At 42.0% G+C, this 27841-nt stretch overlaps 1 protein-coding gene, 1 long non-coding RNA gene and 1 pseudogene across 2 annotated transcripts in view; all 3 read left to right on the plus strand.

The window, feature by feature from the left end:
• The first annotated feature begins 563 nt into the window (after positions 1-563).
• LOC121172304 lies at positions 564-12349 on the plus strand (annotated as a pseudogene).
• Positions 12350-19519: 7170 nt separating this feature from the next.
• LOC121172305 (membrane-spanning 4-domains subfamily A member 12-like) overlaps positions 19520-27841 on the plus strand; it is a 40379-nt gene continuing 32057 nt past the window's right edge. The window contains exons 1-3 of the mRNA XM_041004155.1: positions 19520-19756; positions 26293-26349; positions 27478-27594. Of these exons, the coding sequence (XP_040860089.1) occupies positions 19520-19756; positions 26293-26349; positions 27478-27594 (411 nt within the window). The remainder of the gene's footprint in view (positions 19757-26292; positions 26350-27477; positions 27595-27841) is intronic.
• LOC121172361 lies at positions 21267-25289 on the plus strand. The gene is made up of 3 exons (XR_005886214.1): positions 21267-21277; positions 22989-22992; positions 25205-25289. It is a non-coding gene; the product is annotated as an uncharacterized LOC121172361 (long non-coding RNA).

Genomic DNA, 27841 nt, shown 5'->3' on the forward strand with positions numbered 1-27841 from the left:
CAACCCTCATCCACTCTGATTTATTCTTGCACCAGCAGGAACAGTCAGCCCAGCCTGGCTTTTCCCTGATCAGGATCACATGAAGCCCACAGGTGTTGCATCCCTGCCTGGTCTGGTCTGCCTCTGATCCAACTCACACTTTCCAGTAGGAGTAGCAATTTAGGAGGGGAACCCTCCCCTTTCGCTCTGCTGGCTTTGTCACTGGGCGCCGGTCATTACATGTGCTGGTTGGGCACTGCGGCCCAGTCTGGCATGGTCACTTCAGGTTTTGCCAGTAGGTGATGTAGCTTGGTCTGGTATGGCCCACTGCTAATTCCAGCTAATGCTAATGGAGGTTACAGACTAGTCCAGCCCAACAGGCACCTTGTCCTAGCTGTAATGTGTACTGGTATGTGTTGCAACCAAACGTGTCCTGACCCACACTGTTCTGGTGCTGAGATTCACCAGCACCTGATGTGAACTGGATCAATCTGGTCTACCCCCAAAACTATGCCTTATGTATGACAGTGGGTATGTATCCTGACCTGGTCTGGGATGTCCTTATTGTGGTTCTAGAAGGGACCATGTACTGCGGGGACTGCATCCTGAGAGAGGAGTTGTTCGAGCTCCTCCATCAGAACCTCTTCCAATGCCAGATCTTGCATATAACGGTGAGTTCATGGGCCAGCCCTACTTAGTCCACCTCCTGTCCTGGCAGCAACAGTGACCTTCCCTAACTGGTCTTCAACCCATTCTGGTTCTTACTGTTGGATGTTTCAGCCCACTCAAGGCTCATCCATACCTAGACTCAGCTTGCACATGACTCAGCAAGGGCAGAGACCTAGCCTAGTCTACCTTACATCTACCCTGGTCCTCCAGAGCACCAGATGGTGATGGAGACTAGACCAGCTTGGTGCGTCCATTCCCTGTCCACACTTGTGCCTAGGGAGACTGCAGCCATATCCAGACCAGAACCCAGCTCCCAGCTCTCACTCCAACCCCCTGAACACCAGTGGGAACACCAACCCAGCAACTGGTCTGGGATGTCCTAGTTGTAGTTCTTGCAGGGATCCACAGGAAACCGCATCCTGACGTAGGAGTTGCCCAAGCTCCTCCATCAGAACATCTCCCAATGCCACATCTTGCACATAACGGTGAGTTCATGGGCCAGCCCTACTTAGTCCACCTCCTGTCCTGGCAGCAACAGTGACCTTCCCTAACTGGTCTTCAACCCATTCTGGTTCTTACTGTTGGATGTTTCAGCCCACTCAAGGCTCATCCATACCTAGACTCAGCTTGCACATGACTCAGCAAGGGCAGAGACCTAGCCTAGTCTACCTTACATCTACCCTGGTCCTCCAGAGCACCAGATGGTGATGGAGACTAGACCAGCTTGGTGCGTCCATTCCCTGTCCACACTTGTGCCTAGGGAGACTGCAGCCATATCCAGACCAGAACCCAGCTCCCAGCTCTCACTCCAACCCCCTGAACACCAGTGGGAACACCAACCCAGCAACGGTGTCCTCTTAGATTCCCAATTGGGCCTGTCCCCAGCCATAGATCGCGCACATGCCAGTGGTTGCTCTGACCCAACTTTGAATAGCCCCACAACCTGTCTTAGCCTTTGCCTTAAATAGGTGGCCTAGCATCCATGGCTCATGCAGAGTAGTCAGTGTAAGAGCCTAGCTCGGCATGATCTGTGCTCCATCCTGATTCTCTTCTTCCTTGGGAGTTAAGGTTTATTCACCCTTCCTGGTCCACTCCCTTCCGTAACCAACCCACACATTAGAGAGCCATTGAGTTACTTTTCCCAGATTGGCCTACTTCCAGTTCTGGACCATGTGATCATCAGTGAGAGTTGTAACCCACTAGGGGAGTTTCCCAAATTCCCCCACTTGACCCACTCCCAGACCCACTTCTCATACATGCCAATGGGGTTAGGCCATTGCGCAGCAGCATAGTCTGGCCTTCCATATTGGCCTTGTATGAGCTGGTGAACGTTGCAATCATTCCCACGCCACACCCCACACCCTGTTTTAGGATGCACATTTGGGTTCTGCTGCCTTGACCAACCCAGACTGTTGTTGATTCCTTTACCTATGAGTGAAGGCAGGTCGCGTGTTCACACCTAGCTCAGCCCTTCACCACACCAATGCTTAAGCTAACCAGTGGGACTAGTATTTCCACAGGGTTTGGCCCACACACCCCTCAGAATCTACCCCTGGAAATGGTTCTCTCGTGTGCTGGTTATGTCCTGGCCTTGCATGATGCGCTCTGTCTCCTATCCCACTTTCTGTCAGGTACTAGGATCTAACCCTGCATGCCAAACCCCAGCCTTAGCTTTCACATGGACTGGTATGTGGTAGTCAGCATTGTTCGGTGATAACAAGTTCTACACAGGACACATAAGTAAGCTAGTATATCTGACTGACTCAAACAGGTAGTCGGATCTCTCTTCTCCAAACCACCAGGTCTCAGTACCCTCACTTACATTCAAGCAAAAATTACTGTGTTGTTAGGTGTCCTTCAGAATTGATTCGCAGAGGGGTCTCAAAATGAACATATCTAAGTAGCAATTCCACAACCCCAAGACCTCTGAGCTTTCTGCTTGATGGCCAGCAGTTGGAGCCTGGCACCAAATGGTGCCCTGGCTGCCCAGACCCAGCTCACCACATGCCAGTGGTGTTGGAGACTGGGCCCAGAGCATGTGGGATCTAACTCTGTATGACCATGTCTGGGACCTCCCAGGCTGGCACATTCTATACAATATACTGAAATAATCTCCAGCATGGTCACATATCATCTGCATGTATTCAAATCAGAACAAAAGTAAGCACTAAGCACACTTTACTTTCCATTAAATGAAAGCATGTGAGGTAATCGATGTGCGAACTAGCTTTGGTAATCACTCCACAGACATGGAAATGTCAAGACAGCACGTGGCACAATATAAAAAAGGTATGTGAGTTTGTCAATTATTTTAGAGATCAGTTCTAAGCACTTCATGTTTTACTACCTTGGTTCAAACTTTTGAGAGGAAAGGGCAGTTAAAATCACAACTTATACCTAATGCTCTTCTTGATATCTTTCTAATTCCTGCTCCTAAAACACAAAGAGGCAAGAAAGCCTGCTGTGTAAGATGCAGTCCACCCAAAACCATTACACATCCTTAGCAGTGTTCTGACACCACATGGCCATCACATCACATCCTATTAGCGGATCCTTCACGTCTTCGCTCCCTAGAGCCAATTCAAATAAACTCTTAATGATTCTTCCTCCATGTTTCCAACAACACTCAGTTTTTGCATCTTTCTTAGATATGGAACACTAAATGCTTTTTCTCCATACCTCATTTTCTCTTTACAACAATCATTTGACATAGATACTACCGCAAACAGTTTCAAAAGTGAGTTTACTGAAGTGCAGACAGACAGGTGAACTTAGTTTCCCAAACTCACTTTCAGGAAGCCAGAGAAGTGGAATCTCAACACACAGGGTGTCTGTAGTAGCTTCCATTGTGTGTATTCATAACACAGACTCGGCTTTCCACAGATCATGCCTTCCCTTTCTCTTTTCAAACCTAATTTTATGATTATTTTTAATTATTTGAAAGGCAGATTTACAAGAGGGCAGAAGAACAGAGAGGGAGAAATCTTCCATGCACTGGTTCATTCCTCAAATGGCCACAGAGGCCAGACCTGAGCCTCTCCAAAGCCAGGCAACGAGAGCTTCTTTCAGATCTTCCATGTGAGTACAGGGACCCAAGGACTTGAACCTTCCTCCACTGCTTTCCCAGGCCATAAGCATGCAAACTGGATCAGAAGTGAAGCAGCCAGGACACAAACCGGGACCCACAAGGGATGCCGTGCAACAGGCATAGCATTACCTGGCTACACCTCCATCCTGGCCCCTCAAACTCCACTGATTCTTCTTAAGAACTTATTTAATCATCAACAACAAGAGACTGTATTTGAAATGGAGACACACACAGAGAGGGAGAATTATCTCCCTTCCCTGGTTTTCTCCCAGATGCCCATTACAGATGGGGCTGGGCCAGGAATGGTGACCCAAATCTGGATCTTCCACATAGTGACAGGGACAGATGTGTTGGAACCATGACTTCTGCCTCCTAAGACACATCAACAAGAGGCTGGATCAGAAGCAGAGTCAGGACCTGAGCCCTTAGCAGCAATGAGGGTTAACGGCCATTCTGATCATAAAATTCATTCCCCAGAGGCAGCTAATGGTACTGATCAGCATCAGGCCCCTTTCTTCTTACAATAATTAATAAATGTTTATGAAATGAATGATTAAGTATATAGCATATTAGAAATGAATTCTCACTGGTAGCAAAGTATAGATATTAACATGTCAGAGATATCTCTTCTCCTCACAGGAATAATACTATCTAACACATGCATAACCACTACTTTTAGGCCCTAAACTTAAACTCTATCTTCGGTCCACCCATGAACTTGATGACTCTGATGGGAGGCTCTCATCACAGACTACCTGGCTTGTTTGGAGTAAAACAATGTGAGAGGAACACTCAGAGCATTCTGATCCCAGGAGGACAATAAGCAGCCCTGTCCCTTATCAGAGGTGAGTACACTTTCTGACAGAGAGCAAGCCCTCACTCCCTATTGGTGAAATTTAAAAGCTACTTTATTCTGTCACAGCCTCATAATGCCATCTGCAATCAGAGTCTATTAACCTCAAAGTAGTAGATTGACTGTGACTTTATTTATTTGTTTAACTTTGAAAGGTTTTTTCGAATTTCACACCAAAAATTCATTTACTGTCAGCTTGATGTACAATATGTTTTTCTTTTTAATATTTTAATTATTATGATTATTATTTTATGATACATTTCCATAGGCTCCTGGTATTTCCCTTATCCCAGCCACAATACACCCCCCACCTAGTTCCTCTATATTGTTTTTAAAGTATAGTTCTTCATGCACTATCATATGTCCATCATTGCGGACATGGACAATGACAGAGAGTGCAGCACCCTATTGTCAAGATACAGTAAACAGTTTCATTGTAAGTCCATCTTTGTCTGGAAGTAGAAGTGCATACTACATTGTATCCTCACATCTGGATATGTTAGTCTCCATTTCACAGCTATTCTACATCCCCTCAAATGAAAAGTCATAATACAAAATCAACATTAGAAACAACAGTAGAAATTTACAATACTACAAAGCTAAATAACATGTTACTAGATATAGATATAACAGTCTCCATTACACAGCTACTATATATCTCCTTAAATGAAAAGCCACAAAATAAAATCAGAATCAGGAAGAAAAAAGAAATTAGCAACTCCATGAAGTTAAATAACATGCTACTAAACGTCTAACGTGTAGCTGAAGAAATGAAGATCAAGAACCTTCTTGCAGAAAATGATGCTACTCTATGATCTATGAGTCACTGAAGAATTTAATCAGAAAAAGTGTTTTGAAGAAGTGAAACTAACAGAAAACATCAAAACCCATACAATACAGTTTCCGCTGATTTTTGATGGTGAAATGCGTCCCTTCTAGACAACAAATAGATGGATTTTGTTCTTTAGTGTACTAATCTATGATGTTTGATTGCGCTTAAGCCATTTACTTTCAGGGTTAATAGGTATGGGTGGCACTTTGGTCCTGTCATTTGAGGAATGGGTTGTTCATTGGTTTAGTCTTCTGTTGTCATTTTATTGGGATGTTCTTCCCATTTGCCTTTGGTTTTGTTGGATGCTATTCCTCTTTGTCAAGAGAACATCTTGAACTATCATTTGTAGGGCAGGTTTGGAAGAGGCAAATTGCTTTAACTTTTTTTTATTGTGGAAGAATTTTAATTCATTTCAAAGACAATAGAAAGTTTTGCTGGATATGTTATCCTAGCCCAATATTTTTTTTTTCTTTTAGAATCTGGAATATGTCACTCCATTCTCTTCTTGCCTGTAGAGTTCCCTGTGAGAGATCTCGTGTGAGTTTAATTGGCATTCCTTCATATGTCAATTGGTTTTTTTTTTCATGTGCACATTTCAGGGTCTTTTCCTTATGTTCAATTGAAGAGAGTCTGATGATCATGTGTCTTAGTGAAGAGGGCTTTTGATTAGGCCTGTTGGGTGTTCTGTGCCTCTCTTGGATCATGTTTCCCAATTCTTTTTCTAGATTAGAGAAATTTTCCTTTATTATTTCATTGAATATATTCATAAAACCAGTTTCTCTTTCTGCACCTTCTGGGACTCCCATAACTCTTATGTTAGGCCTCTAAATAGTGTCTTTCAATTCTTGAATACTATTTTTTGCCTGATCCAGCTCTGCTCCCAGCTTTTTGTTTGCTTCCCCCTGATGACAGGAAACACTGTCCAATTCTGAGATTCTTTCTTCTGCTTGCTTCATTCAATTTTGGAGACTCTCCACTGTACTTTTAATTTGCTCTACTGTGTTCTTTATTTCTGAAAGATAAGTCTTGGTTTGTTTTTTTGCTGCTGTTGCTTGTGTAAAATATTCCTTAAATTCTTTGAACTCTTGGATGTGCTTCTCATTGGTGATCAGAAGCTTTGAAATGAGTTTTCTGAATTCTGTGTCCCCCATATTCTTGATGTCTTCCTCAGTGAACTGTGAGTTTGACAAAGGGTTTTGCTCTTTTGCAGCGGAGTCTTCAGTAATATTCACTGTGCCTCTGTCTCTTCTTTTGCTCTTGGTCATTGTACTTCTGGTTAGCAGATTCTTTTCCTTGTGGCAGGTTTCTAAGGTGTGTCGACCACAAGTCTACAGTTTGATTTTAATTATTGCAGTTGGTACACAACTCTTTGCTTGCAGCCAATTATGCCACTCCCTCCAGCCAAGTTCAAGGTCTGTAGCCCTAAATCCTGGCTCACTAATCTCTACCTCGTGTGATTCCATGCTGAGGCTGCAACATTGTCTGTACAATCTTTCTCCTGCTTAGAAGGGAATGTGGGATAGACAGGACTAGTCTGACATACGTACTGGCATATCCTAAAGCGTTTGGAACAGTATACAATTAGCACCTGATGTACCACTGCTAGAGTTCTTGATCGCTTGGCTGTCAGGTCTGAGGGCTACCTAGACCAGTCTTGGATGGAACCTGTAGAATGCCAGGTTGCTGCAGTTCACTGAGTCAGAAGTGTTCACTCCCAGATTGGCGTATGCCTAGTTCTTTCCCTTGCTTTGGCCTCCTTCAGCAAAATGGCAGCCAATTCGGCTCTAGAGGGCTGGCAGGGCTGTGAAATCCATCCTGTTCTTGTAACTGCTTGTCTGGGATCTGCTGCAATGTCTCTGCCTCTGGTCAAATCAAATGGACCAGCAGGACAGACAGTTCTATACCTGGGTTCACCTCCCAAGCTCCCAGTGAAAGTGCCTTCCCACCATGTACTGGTGGTGTTCAACCTGCTGGTGGAGTTCAGATCCCTGTTACCTAAATGCCACTGGAGTATCAGTCACTGCAACACCACACTCCTGTGTCAGCTGCTTTCCTGTGTCTGTCAGTCTCCAGGTACCTCTCTGCTGTTGTTCTGTCCTCTCCTATTTCCTGAAATGTGTCCTCTCGGCTTCATCCTGATTAAATGTTTCTCCATCCGTTTGAATGTGACGTTACACTATTCCATCATCTTGATTCCCTCTGAACACTGTGACTTTAACTGCATTGCTCACCACATTGAGAGTCAGTTTCTCTATAAAGTGGTGATTATGATCTTCCATAGGATTGTTGTGAGAAGACTTGTTGTGAGAATTTGGGGAGACTTACATAAATCTAGTGTCTTAAAAATCGAACATGGATTTTTCTTCACCACTTCTAATTTGATATTAAATAAACTACCCTTTACACATCAGTGTTGGAGGTTTAAATTTTTTTTTATTTTTTTATGGATAAAATGATGCTGCTGTATGGCCTGGGAGACAGGGAAGAATCGAATAAATGAAACTGTTTTTGAAGAGATGAAAATAAAAATATCAAAACCCATGATTTAGAACAACAACAATATTGAAATGGCTAGCCACCTTATATCTTGCATGAAGATTGTCTTATATTGGGCCCGGCGCAGTGGCACAGTGGCGCAGTGGTTAAGGTCCTCAGCTTGAATGCCCGGGATCCCATATGTGTGCCGGTTCTAATCCCGGCAGCCCCGCTTCCCATCCAGCTCCCCGCTTGTGGTCTGGGAAAGCAGTCGAGGACGGCCCAAAGCTTTGGGACCCTGTATCCGCATGCGAGACCCGGAAGAGGCTCCTGGCTTCGGATTGGCATAGCATAGGCCATTGAGCTCACTTGGGGAGTGAATCATCGGATGGAAGATCTTCCTCCTGTCTCTCCTCTCTGTATATCTGCCTTTCCAATAAAAGATAAAATAAATCTTTTAAAAAAAAAAGATTGTCTTATATCAGAGAGAAAATATGATGTCTGTCCTTTTGAGACTGAATTATTCACTGAGCATATTGGTCTCTAGTTGGGACCATTTGTATGCAAGTGCTAGAATTTCAGTCTTTTAATGGCTGAGTAGTATTCTATTCAGTACATGTAACATAGTTTCTTTATCCACTACTTTTGACAGGGTTAGGGTTGTTTCCTTGTCTTTGCTCTTGTAGATTGTACTACGGTACTACTGTAATATAAAATGAGAAATCCCTTTCTCATATGCAGATCTCATTTCCTTTGGATATATCACAGCAGTAGAAAAGCTGGTCGCACAGAAGGTTTCTTTCCAGTTCTCTTAGGTCTCAATACTGTCTTCTATGGTGGTTGTCCTAGCCTATACTCCCACCAACAGTGAATAAGGGTACCTTTCTTCCCACATCCATGCCCACAGGTATTGTTAGTACACGTCTGAATGGAGGCAAATCTCATTGGACTTAGGTGAAACTTCAATATGGTTTTCATTTGTATCTCCCTGACAGCTTAGGAAACTCAGCACTTTTCCAAATGTGCATGAGCCATTTTTATTTGAACTTTTAAAAACAGTCTGTTCATTTCCTTTGCCCGTTGCTTCACAGGGTTGTTGTTTGGCTGGCACTGTGTTTCTGAAGTTCTTTGTAAATCCTGGGTATTCCCATATCACTTGTACAGCATACAAAAATTTTCTTCCCATTCTGTTGGTTACTTCTTCACTCTGTTGATCATTTCCTTGGCTGAACTGAAGCTTCTTCGTTTGATGCAGTCCCATTTGTTTATTTTGTCTTTGACTACCAGTACATTTGGTGCCTTTTCTACAAAGTCTTTCCCTATTCCCATAGCTTGGAGAGTGTTTCCTATGCATTAGAAAGTTTTTTAGTTTCGTTTTCGTTTCTTGAGAACACACCGGTCATTCAGTAGCTTGTTTCCTAACTTTCTGGTGTTGTAAATATTCTAACTTTGTCCTTGTTCTTGATTTTATTTTATGGTTTTTCATTTACAGGGATGTATAGTAATTATGTAGAGCAGACTATCACATACAAATGTGAGGATACAATGCAGCATGCATTTCTACTTCCAATCAAAGATGACCTCTCAATGAAACTTACAGATATCCTGAAATTAGGATGCTGGACTCTCTGCTATTGTCTATATCCACAATGTCATGATACTCTTAAATAGCAGAATAATGGAATTATGACTGCATATGAAGGACTATATCATTACAATAACATGGGGGGAATTGGTGGATGGGGGTATTTGGAAAAGGGGCAAGGGAAATCCCAGAGCTATGGAATTATATTATTTTAATAAGTGATTTCATACACACTCTAGGAGCCCTAAGCATCTTGCCTCTCTATTCTGATACAATTTGTTGAACTCTGGCTTCTTCTCTGAGCGCTTCATGCTGAATGACTTAGTCCTTACTCTTCTCCTTCCTACAAGACCAGATTCCCAGGAACTCCAACTGCAGGATAGACTGTGATGCAAAGATGACCAAAGTTGGAATGCATGCCTCTCAAATTCTCAGTCTCTCATCCTTTCCTTCTTTTCAATTCATGAAAATATAAATATGGAAAATTGATTCAATGCATTTACTAACTTCTATCTTCCTTGCATAGGGTAAAGACCATTTTGAATATTTTCAAATTTGCATTTAAAATGGTGTAACCTTCACATCAAACTCTCTAAGACGCTCTTACAATATGCAGTATGCTGAAAATTGGATTGCAAACAGCGTCTCCCCCAAAAGTAAAAGAGATTAAAAAGATGTAAGCATTCTTCATAACTTATTATTAAATGGGAAAATTCCATTGAAATCTTTGAGATATGGAAAGAACCATTTGTAATTTTTCAAGATAACACACCAGAATGATCTCAACTTTTCAAAGGTCTGACTGTCTAAATGTACTTATTTGTATGATATCCCCAATAATTTAGTGATTACAATTATTTTATGCAAAGGAGGAATCCAACATATTTTATAAAGACAGGTAGGAACCAAGGAGCAAAATATTAGCTTAGGAAAAGCTTAAAGATAAAAGTAACATATAGGCTCATTTAACAACATGGAAACAACGATGATATACAGAAATGAAACAATAATGAACATCACCAAAAAAAATGATCACTTTGTGAATTTCATACTGAGTCAATTAAAACACAAGAGATTAAAAAGTATTCTTTCTGGACATTGGGTTTTTTTTTTTTTCAAAAGAATAGTATTAACTTCCTATACCTTTCCAGGATTTCATTTTTGGAATTGACCAAATAGGTATTTTGAAAACAGAGTATCATTAGTTTTTAGGTCAAGTTTTAAAATAATATCCTGTGTCTATACGAAATTATTCTAAACTCTTCTTGTTCCTTTGAACATACCTCTATGAGATTGATTTTTCTACCATGAGTTATAGCTTTTAAAAAGTAATAATTTGAATGTACACTGTCATTTAAAAGTGGCATTATTGTACATCCATTGCAAAAGAAACAAAATAAAAAGCAAGAAGTAGAATCATTTAAATGGTGGAACTTGACACAGTGACATTTATTTTTGTTCAAGCATGAATACATACTTTTGACATAGGATATAACTAGTCCCTTGGTAATTTTCTGCTTGGTTACCACTTTGGAAGGGCAAATATCTATATGTAATAGTAGTTACATTTTTAATAATGTATAATTTTTGTTAATTGCCCATCAATATGCTCAGATTTGGAAAGCTTTTCTATTTTTCCATGTTCTTGTTGTTTACGTGATATACACATGATTATAAAGTCATTACACCTACTGTTTCTAATTTTTAAAAGCTCAAGCAGTTGTGTTTGTATTTTACTTTCCTTGTAATTCACTTTGGCATGCTTTATAAAAGTACCAGTTTGCAGCAGATGGATTTTTCTTTATGTAAACTTTATTTCTCTCCACTAATAGCTTGGGAAGTTCAGAGCCAAAGGATGGCCCTGGAGTCAGAGCTTTTATTATTCAGTTCCATCTGCAGTATCACAGTATGCAAACTTGTCTACAGAAACCAGTACTCTGAAACACACTTCTCTGTATTTTCTGAACTTTCAAGTATTGGTTCATTTCTTAGGAATCCAGCTGTTCTTGCAGACATCTGAGGTGTGAACCATCCTTTTGATCCCTCCCTCTCTCTTCCCTCCCCACACCTTTCTCACTTGCACTTTTTCTGCTCTCCTATGCTTTTCAAGTAGACAAAATTAATTTGAAAACTTCAATTTCCTAGGACCCTTGACCTCTGGCCCACCTTGGCCGAACCCAGAGCACAATGCTCTGGTATAGGTGAACTTAAGCTGGAAGCTATCCCCAGTATCATGGCAAAGTTAAGCCAGGTCTTGGAGCCCTCAGAAAGCCCAAGACTAGAGGTGTGATCTTGACCATGAAGCGAGCAGGCCAGGGCATGTCCAGGCCAACCCTTGGACCCTATCTTGGGTCTGTAGTGACACATTTCCATCAACCAGATACGCAAGGAGTTCAACCAGAAGACCAAGGATATTAAAGAAGGCATTCTGCTGCCCACCAAGATCTTTGTGAAGCCTGGCAAGTCATTTGAAATCAAGATGGGACAAATCCACTGCCTCCTACTCCCTCAAGGACATGGCTGGGATTAACAACAGGACCCAGTAGACAGGACAGGAGGTGGCAGCCCTGGCGACACTGAAGCAAATGTATGAGATCACACTGGTTAAAGCCAAGGACAACTCCTTGGCCCTGCTGGACCCACCCTGTCCTCTGCGATCAGGTTCATCATTGGCTCTGCGTGTTCCCTGGGCTGCCGGACTGTGAAGCAACTCTTTTTCCAAGCAGCTAGAGGCTTTCCAGAAGGAGCAAGCCGCCTTCCTGATGCCCAAAGGAGGCCAACTTGGCAACAGCCAAGATGGAGGCAACCAAGAAGTACCTAGCCTCGCCCCGCCATCGGCTAACCTCCCCCAAAACCAGCATCTGGTAAAAGGGGTTCCTGTGCCTGAAAAGAGGCAGGGAGAGGACACAAACCTGATTGTTTTAGTCCTTGACTCAGTGATAGATTTTTTTTGTACACACATGGCTGAATTGAATCTGAATAGATGTCCTTTGTAATCTGTAAAAAATAAAAAAATAAAACAAATTAATTTACTAATAAATGTCATTTATGCTGTAGCAATAATAGCTTCTATTATTAAATAACTCTTGTTGGGTTAGAAGTTCATTAGCTACTGACAAAACGTTCACGTTTATCTCCAGAGAGCTTTCAGACATACAATGGCAGCTCCACAGCATATCACTGTGGAATTTCTTTTTCTAAGCTCACAAGAAAAATCTAAAAGCTAGAGAAAACATTTCCCATAACATCTGCATATTCTGGGACTACACATTTCAGAATCGTTCTCTTCCTTTGTAAAGTGATTTTTGTGGCATCAAGCAGCAATTCATCAGTATTTAACCCAGTTTTACAAGCATGTCTCAGTTAATGATAAAGAGATTATGAAATGATGCTATATCCAATCCTTATTGAAAGGAGTTGAAGGGGCCTGGTGGCATGGCCTAGCAGCTAAAGTCCTCATCTTGAACACGCTGGGATCCCATATGGGCACCGGTTCTAATCCCGGTTGCTCCACTTCCTATCCAGCTTCCTGCTTGTGGCCTGGGAAAGCAGTCGAGGACTGGCCAAAGCTTGGGACCCTGCACCTGTGTGGGATACCTGGAAGAAATTCCTGGATCCTGACTTCAGATCGGCATAGCACCGGCCGTTGTGGTCACTTGGGGAGTGAATCATTGGACAGAAGATCTTTCTCTCTGTTTCTCCTCCTCTCTGTATATTTGACTTTCCAATAAATAAATAAATCTTGAAAAAGAAAAATATAAGGGAATTGAAGAAATACACAACAGCATAACACACAGAAACATCACATCATTGATGGCAACAATTCCAGTTATGACACCAGAAAAGGAAAGAGGACAGTATACAGGTCTGATACAAATTAATCTGATGAAGAGGTGAGTCTGAGGGTCACCAGGCCATATGAGGGCAATCTGGGCTTAAAGATCACCACTCATTCTCAGATTTGTCTTCTTGTTCTCTGCATACTAGCAGTCAAGTCAATCATAGCATCCCTTGTCAGAAAATCAACATGATACTGGGCTCATTCTAACATAATGGAGACATATTGTCCCTGTACTTATCTTCAAACTTTGAGAAATATTGAAAAATATAAGATTGAAATGATCACTTTCTTAATCTCAGCATTAATAAATCATCATCACTTTTTATATTTTAGAAGAATACATAAATTAGCAATTAGGAGACGTGAGAAGAATACAAGGAGCTTAGAGTCAGAGCATCCACTGGCAGGCAAGTGATCTATGGCTGGGAACAGACCCGGTTGGGGAGCAAAGGGGACAACCCTAGCTGGGCTGAGGTTCCCACCAAGAGGCCCATGGCCTGGAAGGGGGTCTGCGTTCTGATCTGGAAACAGTTGTAGTCTCCCTTGGCACAAGTGTGGACTGGGATTGGATGCACCGAACCAGGCCAGACCCCAACACCCCCTGGTGTCCTGGAGGACCAGGGCAGATATGCGATGGACTAGGCAAGGTCTCAAACCCCTACTGAGCCATGTGTGAGCCATACGTGGGTATGGACAAACCATGGCTGGGCTGGAACATCCAACAGCAAGAACCAGATTGGGTGGAAGGCCAGTCAGGAAAAGCCACAGTTCCTGCTATGACAGGAGGTGGACTGAGTAGGGTTGGCTCATGGACCCACTGGTAAGCGTGAAACCTGGCATTGGGAGAGGTTCTGATGGAGGAGCCTGGGCAACTCCTCTGGCAGGATACAGACCCGGCAGGTAAGCGCAAGAAACATGATAGGAAACAGCCCAGAAAAGGCCATGGAAAGCTACCCACTGGCATACAATTGGCAGACGTGGGGACAAGACCAGGCTGAATCTATCCACATCATCCACTGGCAAATCCAGGCACCAGTGTGGGTCGAGCCAGGTTCGGTCACAACAAAGACTAGTGCACAATATGGAAGGCCGAGGTGAGGTTGTCTGTACCGGAAGGGACCGCAGCACCCAACCAGCCTGAGAACAAGAAAGGAAGTGGGCAGAGCCGGCAGGGGGATAAGGACGGGTTCCTTTGCTGGACAGCTATTTCCTCAGGGGAGCATAGGCTGGGATGGGGGCAGACCAGACTAGGCAGAGCTACTACACCTGTGCGCCTCATGTGGACTAGATCAGGGAAAAGCCGGGCTGGGCGGATTATTCCTATTGATACAAACAAAATTAAAGTGGGCGAGGGTTGTTTGGGCTTAGACGCAGCATCAGCTGAAATCTGGGAGTGGGAGAGGCCTGGGAGGGAAATAGTGGGCTCATCCCTCTTGGGTTACCACTTCCACAGGAGGACATAAAACTAAGAAAGCGGCTGGGGTGGAATGGGGTGTGGGACAGACTGGATTACTGCTACACTTACTGGCAAACCAGGGCAGAGGGTGGGCCTGGTGGGGGTTATTGTGGGTCGCCCCAAGGAGGCTGCAGCTCCCACTGGTTTAGGTGAGGGCCAAGTATGTGCTGGGCAGAACCAGGCAGGACTGCAACACCCATTGGTTCCAGTGGAAGTCAGGAGAGATAACAGAACCAACCCAGCAATTGCAACCACCAGCTGATTGGAACGATGGACGGTGCCAGGCCCTGTACTTGTTAGCACATACAAGAAGTTTCTTTGGAGATCTTCCTAACCTAAATGCTGGACTCAGAACCCTAATGAAGAAAAGAGAGAAGACAGAACAGGTCAACCAACCATCTCAGCTATGATGGAATATGTCAATCAGTGGATTTTTCAAAGACCTCATAGTGCTTGGAGTGGCAAGATTGACAGCAATTCATAACTGTTGCAATATCAAAACCACTTGAGCAAGAACCTCAGAGCATGCCCTACATCCGGAACCTGGGGAGGGTGGGAAATTGGGTGGGTCTTCTCCCTTAATACCCCCCTTTAAACATGAAGGTAACAATATGGAAAACAAACAAACAAAAAAGAATACAAGAGGCTTAGATTATAGAAACAGAAGCTTGGTGAGGATTATTAGTTTTCACAAACATACAAATACAGCATATTCATAAAAGACAAAGTGGGATGAGTTTGACAAGAAGTCTGTATATTACTACCTCACAATTTTTGCTTTATGAACTTGAAATTATTCTGAAGTAAAATGTTACAAAACTGAAAACTACAGGAGAAAGAAAACCTTTGATAACACACAAAGGAAAAAAGAACCTACACCCTTATCTCTAACTCACTCCATAAGCATTTTATGAGTTATACCATGTGACTTCTGCCCTGTGGAAATCCAGTAAAAGGTTAAGTATTTACACTGTAAAATAGGACTGAATAAGTACAATACTTAAATTTAAAATAAAACTATTAAAATTTTAAAGTAGTTTTTATTAAATAAGTAAAATTAAATAAAACAGATCATTTCCAAAAAGTGAAATAGTATGCCCCTATTAAGAATTACATTAGGAGCAGGTATTTGTAGTGATTAAGACAACACTTGGGACATCCACATTGCATACAGACTGCCTGGTTCAAGTTCCAGCTGTTTCTGAATCCTGTTCCTTCTAAGCAGCACCTCTTGGTCAGCCATGAAGGGCGTATGTAGTCATTTATGCTGACATTGGTCAACAATAAAAGGACTTTGGAATTATAAAAAAAGACGAGAGATAAATTGGCTTGGATCAATGAAGTGCAAGATGCTTATAAAATGCAGGTGAACATTTGAGACAGGCAGAGAGCTTGCAACTGCTAAAGAGAAAGCACACCAGTGTCAAGGAAACCAAGTAAGTCCATGGACACATCTCTTCCTTTGTCTACACTCGCATTGATGGGCATAACGGGGGTGGATACAGCTTTCTGTGTTCTGTGCTGTGTTTTAATCACTAGGCTGGAAAGGTGGAAGACAATTCTTTAGGTTGAGATCAGTAGATGAATAAGGGAAAATGGAATGATGAGGTTAAGGAGACAAGAGATGAATGAAAAAAATCAAGTGCTATAGCATGGGTAAAAAGCAAGGAGAAAATATGAAGAACTAGATCTTGAAAAAAAGGTGACATGTGACATAGAAGGTTCAAATGTGTGCCATTCCACCAACATTAATCAACAAACAACAGGCATTCCCTACTGCGAACATTCAGTGGCAATGTGGTTGCTATAAGACTACACAGCAGAGAAGGAATATGGTAGCACTTGGTGTTAGAATGATTTTAATTAGGACGCTTCTTTCTGTCAAAAAAAAAAACTGGAAGAATCAGTTTGCTAGGAGCTTTATTTGTGGAAGGCTGCAGGTGCTAATATGCTAAATCATTAGGTGGAGTCTGTGAAATGAGTCTTGTCACTGTTTGCACTTTTTCTGTATCATTCACAGGATGCCTCTCATTTCATTTGGGAAATCAGTTATTTGCCCCCAAGCATTTTAGCTGTTTGTGTATTTGGCCATGTTGCTATAAGTTAAAGGGCTGGTTTGCTTAAAAACTGAACTTGACTCTATGAAATGGCACATGGGGATAAGCCATCATCTTTATGAAGAAAACTATTAATAGTTTTTTCACACAATAAATGGAATTTATGGATGTTGGTCCAAAAATTAAACAGCACACGTAAGTCTTGTTTCTCACACCAAGTTTCTCAAAGAAACTAAAACCATGCAATTATCAACAGTAAAGGAGGTCATGAGATCACACGCATGTGGACATAGGGCACAATATACAACTTAATGGGATGATTTGAAACTGCAGCTACCTGTGCGCTTACTTAATGCTCAGGAAAATTCTTACTCTGGTCACTACACCCTGGTCTGTCTCCTGCCTTCTTATTCATGGCATTGATATTTTGAAGGTCAATGGTTTTTATAAACCACCATAGGGTTTCATTCTCTCATTTCTTGCATTCTGTTTTCCAATTCTTTCCCTAGATTAGGGAAAATTTCCCTTATTATTTCACTGAATACACCTTCAATCCCAGTTTCTCTTTCTGCACCTTCTGGGACTCCAGTAACTCTTCCATTTGGCTGTTAATACTGTCTTTCAATTCTTGAATACTTTTTTTTTTTTTAGCTTGACCCAGGTCTACTTCCAGCTTTTTGTTTCCTCCTGGTGACAGGAAATTTCTTCCAATTCTGAGATTCTTCTCTGCTTCATTCATTTGGTTTTGGAGACTCTCTACTACACTTTTTATTTGCTCTACTATATCCCTACTTTCTGATCTATCAGCTTTCATTTGATTCATTTCCAGTGTGATATATTCCTAGAATTCCTTGAATGCCTGCATTACATGCTTCTCATTGTTGATAAGAAATTTTATGACAAGTGTTTTGAATTCTGTACCCCCCATTTTCTCGATGTCTTCCTCAGTGAACTCTGAGGTTGGCAAAGGGTTTTGCTCCTTTGCAGGGGAGTCTTCAGTGACAATCATTGTGCCTCTGTCTCTTCTTTTGCTCTTGGTCATTGTACTTCTGCTTAGCAGATTCTTTTCCTTGGGGCAGGTTTCTAAGCTGTGTCACCCACAGGTCTACAGTTCGATTTTACTTATTATGGTTGGTACATGGCTCTTTGTTTGCAGGCACTGTGCCACTCCCTCCAGCCAAGTTCCAGGTCTGGGTTTTTACGTTAGACTTCCACCGTGGTCTCCATACCCCCAGCTCCTGGCTCAGCCTCTCCACCTCCTCTGATCTCATGATGAGGCTGTCTATACAAACTTTCTCCCACTTCCTGCTTGAGCACTTCCCAGGGTTAGGGAGACACTAGATGTCCTGAATAGTTAGCTTGCTCGCTGTGCTGATCTTGCTGAAATTGGCTGGCCTTTAGGTCTGAGGGCCACATGGACCTTTTTGAGTTGTAAGATTCCAAAGTTCGAATTATTTTCAATGTAGGCCCAGTGCAATACACTAAGCTCAGTGAGTTTTCTCCTAGCTCAGTGCATGCACAGCTCACTGTTGTCCTTCCAGTCTCAAAGCCTTTGCCACACTACAAAATAGTGTCTGATGTACCACTCATGGAGTTCTTGATCTGCTGCCCACTAGGTCTTGAGGCTACCCGGACTTATTGTGGGTTGAACCTGTAGGACGCCATGTCTTTGCAATACACTGAGCCAGAAGAGTTCACCACCAGCTTAGTGTATGCACAGTCCTGTCCTACACAAGATGACACAGGATTTGGCTCTAGTGAGGGTTTGGACCATGTATTTACCCTGTTCCCCACCACCTCTGTGGGAACTGCTGCTCTCTCTCTGATGCTGGTCAAATCAAACAAACCAGCAGGATGGACAATTCTTTGTCTGGGTTCACCTCCTGAGCTCCCAGTGACCGTCCCTTCCCATCTGGTTGCTGGTGGATTTCCAGTCTCTGGTGCAGTTGAGGTCCCCATTTATTGGAATGCTGCCTGGGTTTCTGATCACTGCAATACCACACCACCGTCTCTGCTGCTTTCCCATATCTGTCAGTCACTAGGTGCCCTTCTGCTGTCTGTCTATCCTCTCCTGTTTCCTAGAATGTGTCTTCTCGGTCACCGTTGGCTAATGATTCTGTCTGTTTAAATGTGTCCTCACCTTATTCTGCCTTCTTGATTCTCCACTCTTCCATTTCTAAGGACTTCTGAGATTGTATCAAACCCGCCTGATAACCCAGGACAATCTTCGTATTTCGTGGGTCAGATGATTAGCAGCTTTAAATTCATCTGCAAATTCAATTTTCCTCCATACTATATTCTAGTGAGCTCGCAGGTGACGTGATTAACACACAGGCAACATTTGGGGAGGACATTTATCTGCCTGTCCTGGTCCCTTCCTTCTTTCTGCATCTTTCAGATAGTCAGAACTCATGTATGCAACAGTATGTATAAGTACACACAGATTTTACAAAACCAAACAAGAAGAACTGAAAAATGCCTATGTCCATTTTCCTTCTCTATCACCTCCTTCAAGTCATAGAATATATCTAGGATTCCACAATTGAATGACAGTTGCGTGTATATATTTGCCCTTGTGTTTGCTCTCTTGTTCTCTTCTTTTTGCAGACATTTGACATGATGTTCCTTCATTGCTTTTGTGAATAAATGAGTAACTTGAACTGCTTTGTAATACTTAGGGTACGATGATATCATCCAACCGTGGAGCAAGTGAAACCACGCCCAATCCATACCCACAAAACAGATACACAGTTCCCGGGTCTCCAGGATTGATAAACCCCCAAGATCCGGGAGGCCAAGTTCCATTCATCACAACTCCAGGAATCGTGGTTGCAAATCAGCAGGGTCAAGGAAACACACAAGCGATAAACCCAGCAGCACAAGGAACAAAAAAGTTTAAAGAAGAAGCAAAAGCACTAGGGGTAAGATATTTCTTTGTGGAATTTTAATCTTGCATTTCATAGTTTCCTTGTACCTATAAAGTAACAGGTGGCAAGAATATCCACTTTTTAATATCCCTTATTAAAAACCTCTGAACATTTTTCTGCTCAGTTCATCATTTCTTCCAAGGAGATGCAACTAGTCTGTTTTGCTAAGTTCATTTATTTTAGATTCATGCAAGAATGCACCAGGTGGTGATGCAGCAGGAGCATTAGTAATAATGAGGTGATAGAAGAAGCATCACCACTTCTAGCTCTTTCTTAAAGATTTATTTATTTTACTTGAATGTCAGAATTAGAGACAGGAAGAGACAGAGAGAAAGAGAGCTCTTTCACCCATTATTTCACTCCCCAAGTTACTGCAACAAACAAGGCTCGGCTGGTCTAAAACTGGGAGCCTGGAGCCACCTCCTGGTCTGTACGTGCATGACCTTTATGCCTTGAGCCATCCTCCACTGCTTTCCGGGTCATAATTTGGGAACTAGAACAGAAGTGTAGGGGCCAGACTCAAACAAGTGCCCAAGTGGGATGCCAGCTTGCAGGGCAGGGATTATTGTGTTATATCACAATATTACCGGAGCTGCCCTGGAAAAAAGCTGGAAGTCAGAGGCTTCTTCTTGGTGCCCACATGCATGTGGGGCAGGACCATTAGCAGGAAGTTGGATCAGAAGTGTTACACTTGGGGCTCAATCAGGTGCCCATGTGGGGATGACAACACCACAGGGGAAGACCAGCATACTAAGCCATTGTGCTGCCTGCAATTTGCTTTATAAACACTCCAGTTGACAAAAAGTCCAGGGGTCACAGTTGTGAACAGGTGGAGCATCACTGCTATTCTACTCAGAGCTTTAAGCTTTTCTGTGATTTAAACTGCACAACAAGGCACAAGGGCATTTCATATTTTGTAAAAAAAAAAAAAAAAATTTAAAACTCTATTCCAAAAAATTATTCAGATCTGCATACAAAAAGATTTCAAAATATTCACACAAAATAAATATTGTGAAAAAAAATATTAAAACTACACATGGATTTCAATATTTTTGGTACACCACAATAAGGTTTAATTCTGCTTTTGCACAAATCCTTTTTGAAGTACCCTCAGATGTGTCCTTCTTTTATGTTTGTCCTATTTTGAATAATAATTGATACAGCCAGGGATATATCAGAGAAAGTCCAGAATTAATGACAGCAAGGATCAGGTTGAGATTTTGGAAGCTAAATCACCAAATTTCTATATTAGAGAAGAGCTTGTAAAAACATGCAAATTATTTTTTAAATATTTATTTTTATTGCAAAGTCAGATATAAAGAGAGGAGGAGAGATAGAGAGGAAGATCTTCTGTCCAATGATTCACTCCACAAGTGACTACAATGGCCATTGCAACGCCAATCCAAAACCAGGAGCCAGGAACCTCCTCCAGGTCTCCCACAACAGAGAAGGATTCCAAGCTTTGGGCCATCCTTGACTGCTTTCCCAGGCCACAAGCAGAGAGCTGGATGGGAGGTGGCTGCTGAAATTAGAACTGGTGCCCTCATGGAATCCCATGTGTAAAAGGTGAGCACTTTAGCCACCAGGCCACCTCATGGGGCCAACACACAAATTCTAATGCAAGACCTCTTCAAAGGAACTGTATTATTATTATTAGCTAACAGAGAATTATTACACCTCTAATGTAAAACCGAGATGTGTGCTTGTGGATATACAAGAATAATTTTTCAGAGACAAAGGTTCAAGATTTTTCTCTCTCAAACAATGACAATTTTCAACAACAAAATACTACCACCCAGCATTACTGCAGAGGATTTTTCAAATTCTAATTCAATTTAGTTTAAATGTGGTCATTATTTGTTGAGTAAATAAATAAACACTTTCTGAAGTCCTCCTAGGAAGATAAGGAATAAGCTTGGGAAGAAGGAAGTATAAATTCATAACTGAATTTTGAACCAAGTTTGCAAATGCTATATATTGCTTAGAAATGCAGACCTAATTGAGGCCAGCAGCTTCAAGGCTCTACAGGCTAAGCCTCCACTTACAAGCACTAGCATCCTACATGGGTACCACTTTTGTTCTGGCTGCTCCACTTCCAATCCAGCATCCCACCTATGGCCTGGGAGAGCAGCAGAGGATGCCCCAAGTCCTTGGCACCCTTGCACTCATGTGAGAAGCTCAAAAAAAACTACTGGCTCCTGCCTTCAGATCAGCTCACCCATAGACATTGCGACCATTAGGGGAGTGCACCTGTGGATGGAAGAGCTTTTTCTCTTCATATAAATTGGCCTTTCAAATAAAAATAAATAAATCTTTTTTAAAAGAAAATTTCAAATGATCAAGGCTGAATAAAGTTAAATAGAAGGCACAAAAAGTAAAAGTAATCGCTACCTATCATTGGGAATGTAGTTTTTGTTTCAAAAAAGAAAAAAGAAGTAATGATGGCATACAAGCAAGTTAAAACAAACACACTACAATAGGAGTGAGTAAAGGGTCAAGTTTTATTTCCATAATATGCAACCAGAATTCAGGAAAAGAGAGGAAACAAAAAGAAGAAAGGAGTAGAGCCAAGCCGAGCCTGAGTACCAAATAGTTGAGATGGGAACCCCTCCCAGATCTCCCTGAGCGATCACGCAGCCTTAGACACGTCATTTGTGTTATTTTCTTGTGTCTCCACCTGTTGTTGGAAAGATTACACTCAACAATAAATGTAAAGTGTTTAGAACATTAGCATCCACCAAATCATTTTATCTTCACTGTTTCCTTTACGTTTCTCTGGGATTACTCAGGCCAAGAGTCAATCCATTTTGAGATGATGGTCACTGAAATCATAATAAAAGGACTTTGTTTATAAGAGTTTTCTATAGATTATCAGCGGACATTCATGCATACTTAAGAAGTTGGTTTTCTGAAGAATTCTGATGGAACTTCCCCAAGAAAACTCCCTTGAATTATTTCATTTAGGGTCTTTCACGAAGCCCTTGTCCTTCGGTTGTATAGCATACAGTAAAATCCTCATGGCTCACACCCTGCTTTAATGTCCATGGTTACAAGTAAGGAAAGCAGGAACAACAGCCACAGTAATGTTTTATGGGCCTGAAATTGAAAAAGCAATTTTTTTAAAATTCCTGTTTTCTTTTTCCAGGCAATGCAGATCCTGATTGGAATTATACATATTGGCTTTGGAATTATCCTAGGATTGCTGAGCTACTCAGAGACATACCAGCGGGGTTATGTCTCTGTTACCTTCATTAGTTTTTATCCATTCTGGGGTGGACTCTGTGTAGGTATACCTGTAAAAGCCATTCTCCTCAGTTTACACCGTCTTGCTGTCTCCAGTGTATCCAGCCCTATTTCTTTCTTTTCTTTCTTTCTTTCTTTCTTTCTTTCTTTCTTTCTTTCTTTCTTTCTTTCTTTCTTTCTTTCTTTCTTTCTTTCTTTCTTTCTTTCTTTCTTTCGTTTATTAATTGCATTGCATTATGTGACACAGCTTTATAGGTACTGGGATTCCCTCTACCCCTCCCCAAACCTTCCCGCCTATGGTGAATTCCTCCACCTTGTTCCTCCAGTTCAAGTTCACTTGAGACTTTTTCATTACAAGCATATACCAAGAATAGAGTCCAGCTTGTTACTGTCCAGATAAGTTCAACAGCTTCTTGGGGAGACCATCTCTGTCTGAAGGTAGAACCGGCAGAGTATCATCCCAATCAATTAAAAGCCCCAAAATAACATCAGCCACAATTTATAATGCTATGGAATTGGTTATCATAGTATTGAGTAACCAAAATGTTAAAAAGAAGGAAGAATGAAAGAAAAGAAAGAAAATGCAAGTTCTTAACTACATCCTGTGACTTCTTCATTGACATTTCAATTTTAGTTTACATACAACTGGGTTCTAACACCTTAAAAAGGTTATAGATCACTATTCAGCTGTCTTGTGTCTGTTTTCATTAAAGTATTTGGGATTTTAGAGTATTGTAGCATAATTTTGCTGAACCTGGCTTTTTTATTCAGGTAGTCTAGTCTGGCTTATAACTCTAACAAAACATATGTCAACAGTTTAGGTGCAGAACAGTTTTAGGAGGGGTGTGCAGAGAAATCTTCAGTACCATAGTGAGGAGTAGCTAATCTTTGTGTCCCACCTAGTAAGTAAATCCACACTGACCATTTCCTGTCTGATTCTAAGCTTTCCTTGTTGTCTTCTGTCTATCTTTTCTAGATTTTTTGTTTCTTTGTTTTGAGGGGATCTAGAGCAATCCTGATGGTCGTTGCTGGAGAGGGTAGGGACACAAAGTTGGAACCAAGCAAGGACCAGAGTAAGCTCCCTTTCCTAGTCCCAAAGGAACTTTACTGTTCTTCTGTTTCTGCATACCACTCAGGGCTCCCGGCTGTAGTTCCGATGACCTTGGATTCTACAAGGAAGGTTTTGGACTTCTTCCATCCCATGTGGTAGATTCAGATTGGTGTAGGTGACCTCAGAGTTCTCGCCCTTTGAGGCACTCCAATTCCTCGTGGTCTCCTTGGCAGTTAGGGTGTAGTCCTTGGTGCCCATACAGATAGTCCTTGGTCAGGATCTAGGAGTCTCCAGGGTTGGGATGCAAGCCTCCTCCTGTCCACATCCTTCACTCTGGGATCCCCCTTGCTCTGTGCATATGACCTCTTATGAAGAAGTTGTCAGGATCTCTCTTGATTCCCCCATATGCCTTTGTGGTTTTACCTTTGCTAATGCTGATTCAAGTCCGTTGTCCCTGAGTTACCAGTTATGATCCTGACAGGACGTACTTCACGTCTTCCTCACACATTCTAGGGAGATAGAAGACTTCTCTGCTCTCCTGCCCCATTATAAAATAACATAGACTATTAAAAGTATATTGTTTTTTTAAAAGATTTGTTTTTATTATTATTTTTTTATTGGAAAGGCAATACAGAGAGGAGAGACAGAGAGGAAGATCTTCCATCCGATGATTCACTCCCCAAGTGAGCACAACGGGCCAATACTATGCCGATCCGAAGCCAGGAGCCTCTTCCAGGTCTCCCACGTGGGTGCAGGGTCCCAAAGCTTTGGGTTGCCCTTGACTGCTTTCCCGGGCCACAGGCAGGGAGCTGGAAGGGAATTGGGGCTGCCGGGATAGAACCGGCGCCCATATGGGATCCCGGGCGTGCAAGGTGAGGACCTTAACCACTGCGCCACCGCACCGGGCCTGGGTTTTATTTTAGATTTACTTTATTTTTATTGGAAAGGCAGATATACAGAGAGGAGAGACAGAGAGGAAGATCTTCCGTCCGATGATTCACTCCCCAAATGAGCGCAATGGCCAGTGCTATGCCAATCCGAAGCCAGGAGCCTCTTCCAAGTGTCCCACGTGGGTGCAGGGTACCAAAGCTTTGGGCTGTCCTCGACTGCTTTCCTGGGCCACAGGCAGAGAGCCAGATGGAAAGCAGGCTGCCGGGATTAGAACCAGTGCCCATATGGGATCCCGGGCGTGCAAGGCAAGGACCTTATCCAGTGTGCCATCGCCCCGGGCCCAAAGCATATTAGGTTTTACAGTTCTTTGATGTAGATATTAAGCAGTCTGATTCACATTGATTGTTGGATCATTGGTTACTTCACAATCTCTTATTGCATGCGAGACAGGCAGCCCCATTTCTTGACAAGTCCTGCATTGAGGACTACAAAGTTTCAAGAAAAAACAACTTCAAATGGGCATATGAAGAAACAAATTTTACTCTCCATTCTTAACTTGAAGGCCAACCTCACATGGGTAATAGCAAGCCAACCATCTGTATAGACAGAACTCATTGCAGTGTATGCTTTCTTCATTTTGATGATTCCTGAGCTTACAGGAAAGGCTGCTCCATCTTAAAAGTTCACTATGGTCTAGCAATAGGCAAGCCAAAGTTCTATTTCTTCATTAGGTTTTGGACAGAAATGTGAGTATTGAATATGAAGTGGGTAAAGGAGGTGAGTGTGTCATGACCAGAAACATGTAGGGACAGGCATGTGGCCTAGAAGCTAAGATGTCATTTTAAGAGGACTGCATCCCATATTGGAGTACCCTGGGTTCAGTTCCTGGCATCATTCTTGATTCATGCTGCCTGATAAGCAGCTAAGTGATGACTTAAGCAGTTCATTTCTTGTCACCTGTGTGAGAGACCTGGACTGGGTTCCCAGATCCTGACCCAGGAATAACTACTGTAGATATTTCAGAAACAAATCACTGAATGAGAGAGAGATCTCGCTCTGCCTCTCAAATTAGTATTTAGAAATTTTTTCAACTTAAGCAATCAGTAATGAAAACAGGGCCCCTGCACCCAACTAGGAGACACAAAGAAAGTTCCTGGCCCTTGGCTTCAGACCTGCCCAGCTCTGGCGTTTGTGGCCATTTGGAGAATGAACTAGCAAATGGAGATCTCTCTTTCCTTGTCTAATCTTTCCTCCCTCTGTATTTCCATCAAGTAAAGACAAATAAATCTTTAAGACAAAGAGTGAGAGAAACTGATTGTTTCACAAATAAATCTTATTCCTACAGTTCATAATCTCTGGCTCGCTCTCTGTATCAGCATCCAAGGAACTTTCCAGTTGTCTGGTAGGTTTAAAAGTTTTTTTTCTTATCTGATCAAATGTTATTTTCACTTGTTGGGGTGGGAGTGTTGAATGCAGGTTGTTTGTGAAGGCAGATTTTTAAACTGTGATTTGGAGTGCTTTCCCAAAAGTCTATGTTGATTGTGTCCTGTGATGTGTCCTGGAATAGGGGAAGAGTCCAACAAATTTGACACTCGGCATAGGCAATACTCCACAGGCTGACTCAAGCTCACAAGGAGGAACGTAGTAAATGTGAGGGCTGGTTAGGCTTTCACCAGCTCAGTCAGGTCACAAAGCACAAAGATTTTTGTTTCTGCTTTTGATTTTTTATTTATTTTCTAGATGATTGTTCTACAATTCTGCAAGTCCCCCTTACAACCATCCAGAAATGGATATTTGAAAAGCTTTTACAAATAATCACTGAAACAGGACTTTCCATTCTCTCAGTCACAGCACTCTACCAACTGCAGCTTCCTGGTCTGCTTAGGAATCAGGAGGAAATCTATTCCAACAGCTGCAGCCAACTAAAGCAGAGGCGGTTTCAACATTGTATGTGATTTTGCCCAAGAGGAAAGAAGGAAAAAATAGAATAATAGGTCATGGTGCTTTTCCAGAGAAACAAAATAATAAAACCAAACGAAAAGCAGTCCAGTACTGATTAAGTACCCATTGTAACTCAAAAACAAAACACATCTCCATTCATGGCATCTTTTAGGGGTCCTTTCCTCTAACCAGATTGTCCAAGTACACACTCTGTCCTTTTGGGGAAGAAAACTACTAGGCCTTTCACATGGCAATTTTCTTACAACATTGAACCTTGCAAAAGATTCTAATTTCTAATTGTGTCTGCAATCAGCTCAAAGCTGAATCAAATTATTTTCCCTAACGACACAATGTTATTTTAGACACTATAGAAAATTCCATATTTTGCTAATATGACTCTACCAAGGAATACCACAGCTTCTCCTCTAAACACGTAGTTTTCATGTAAACAATACAAAGAGCAAAGCAAAGTCAGTTCAACTTGGAAAACTTTCACAATGTCAAAGATTCAGAATTATTATGTTTGATTTATACTTAATTAATTTCCTTTAGACTCTATGTAACCCATTTTTATTGTTGTCTCCATTAGCTGAAAGGCACCCTGGGGATGAACATTGTCAGTGCTATCTTTGCCATCCCTGGAGTGATTGCGCTGCTGATAGATGTGTTCATCAATGGTATGCCTCAACAAACCTACTGGGCATTGGTAAGTACCTCGTAATCTACCAGACACCTTCTAACTTTTACTCTCATGTAGATCTACTTTAGCTTGCATTACTACATAGATTTTAATAAAATTTTTATTCCAGACCTATTTCTTTTTTTAAGATTCATTTCATTTTTATTGGAAAGTCAGATATATACAAAGGAAGAGAGACAGAGAGGAAGAACTTCCATTAAATGAAGTTCACTCCCCAAGTGACCACAACTGCTGGAGCTGAGCAAATCTCAAG

Source organism: Ochotona curzoniae, unplaced genomic scaffold (genome assembly GCF_017591425.1).
Source record: "Ochotona curzoniae isolate NIBS_2020 unplaced genomic scaffold, NIBS_Ocur_1.0 scaffold_3171, whole genome shotgun sequence".
Lineage (NCBI taxonomy): Eukaryota > Metazoa > Chordata > Mammalia > Lagomorpha > Ochotonidae > Ochotona > Ochotona curzoniae.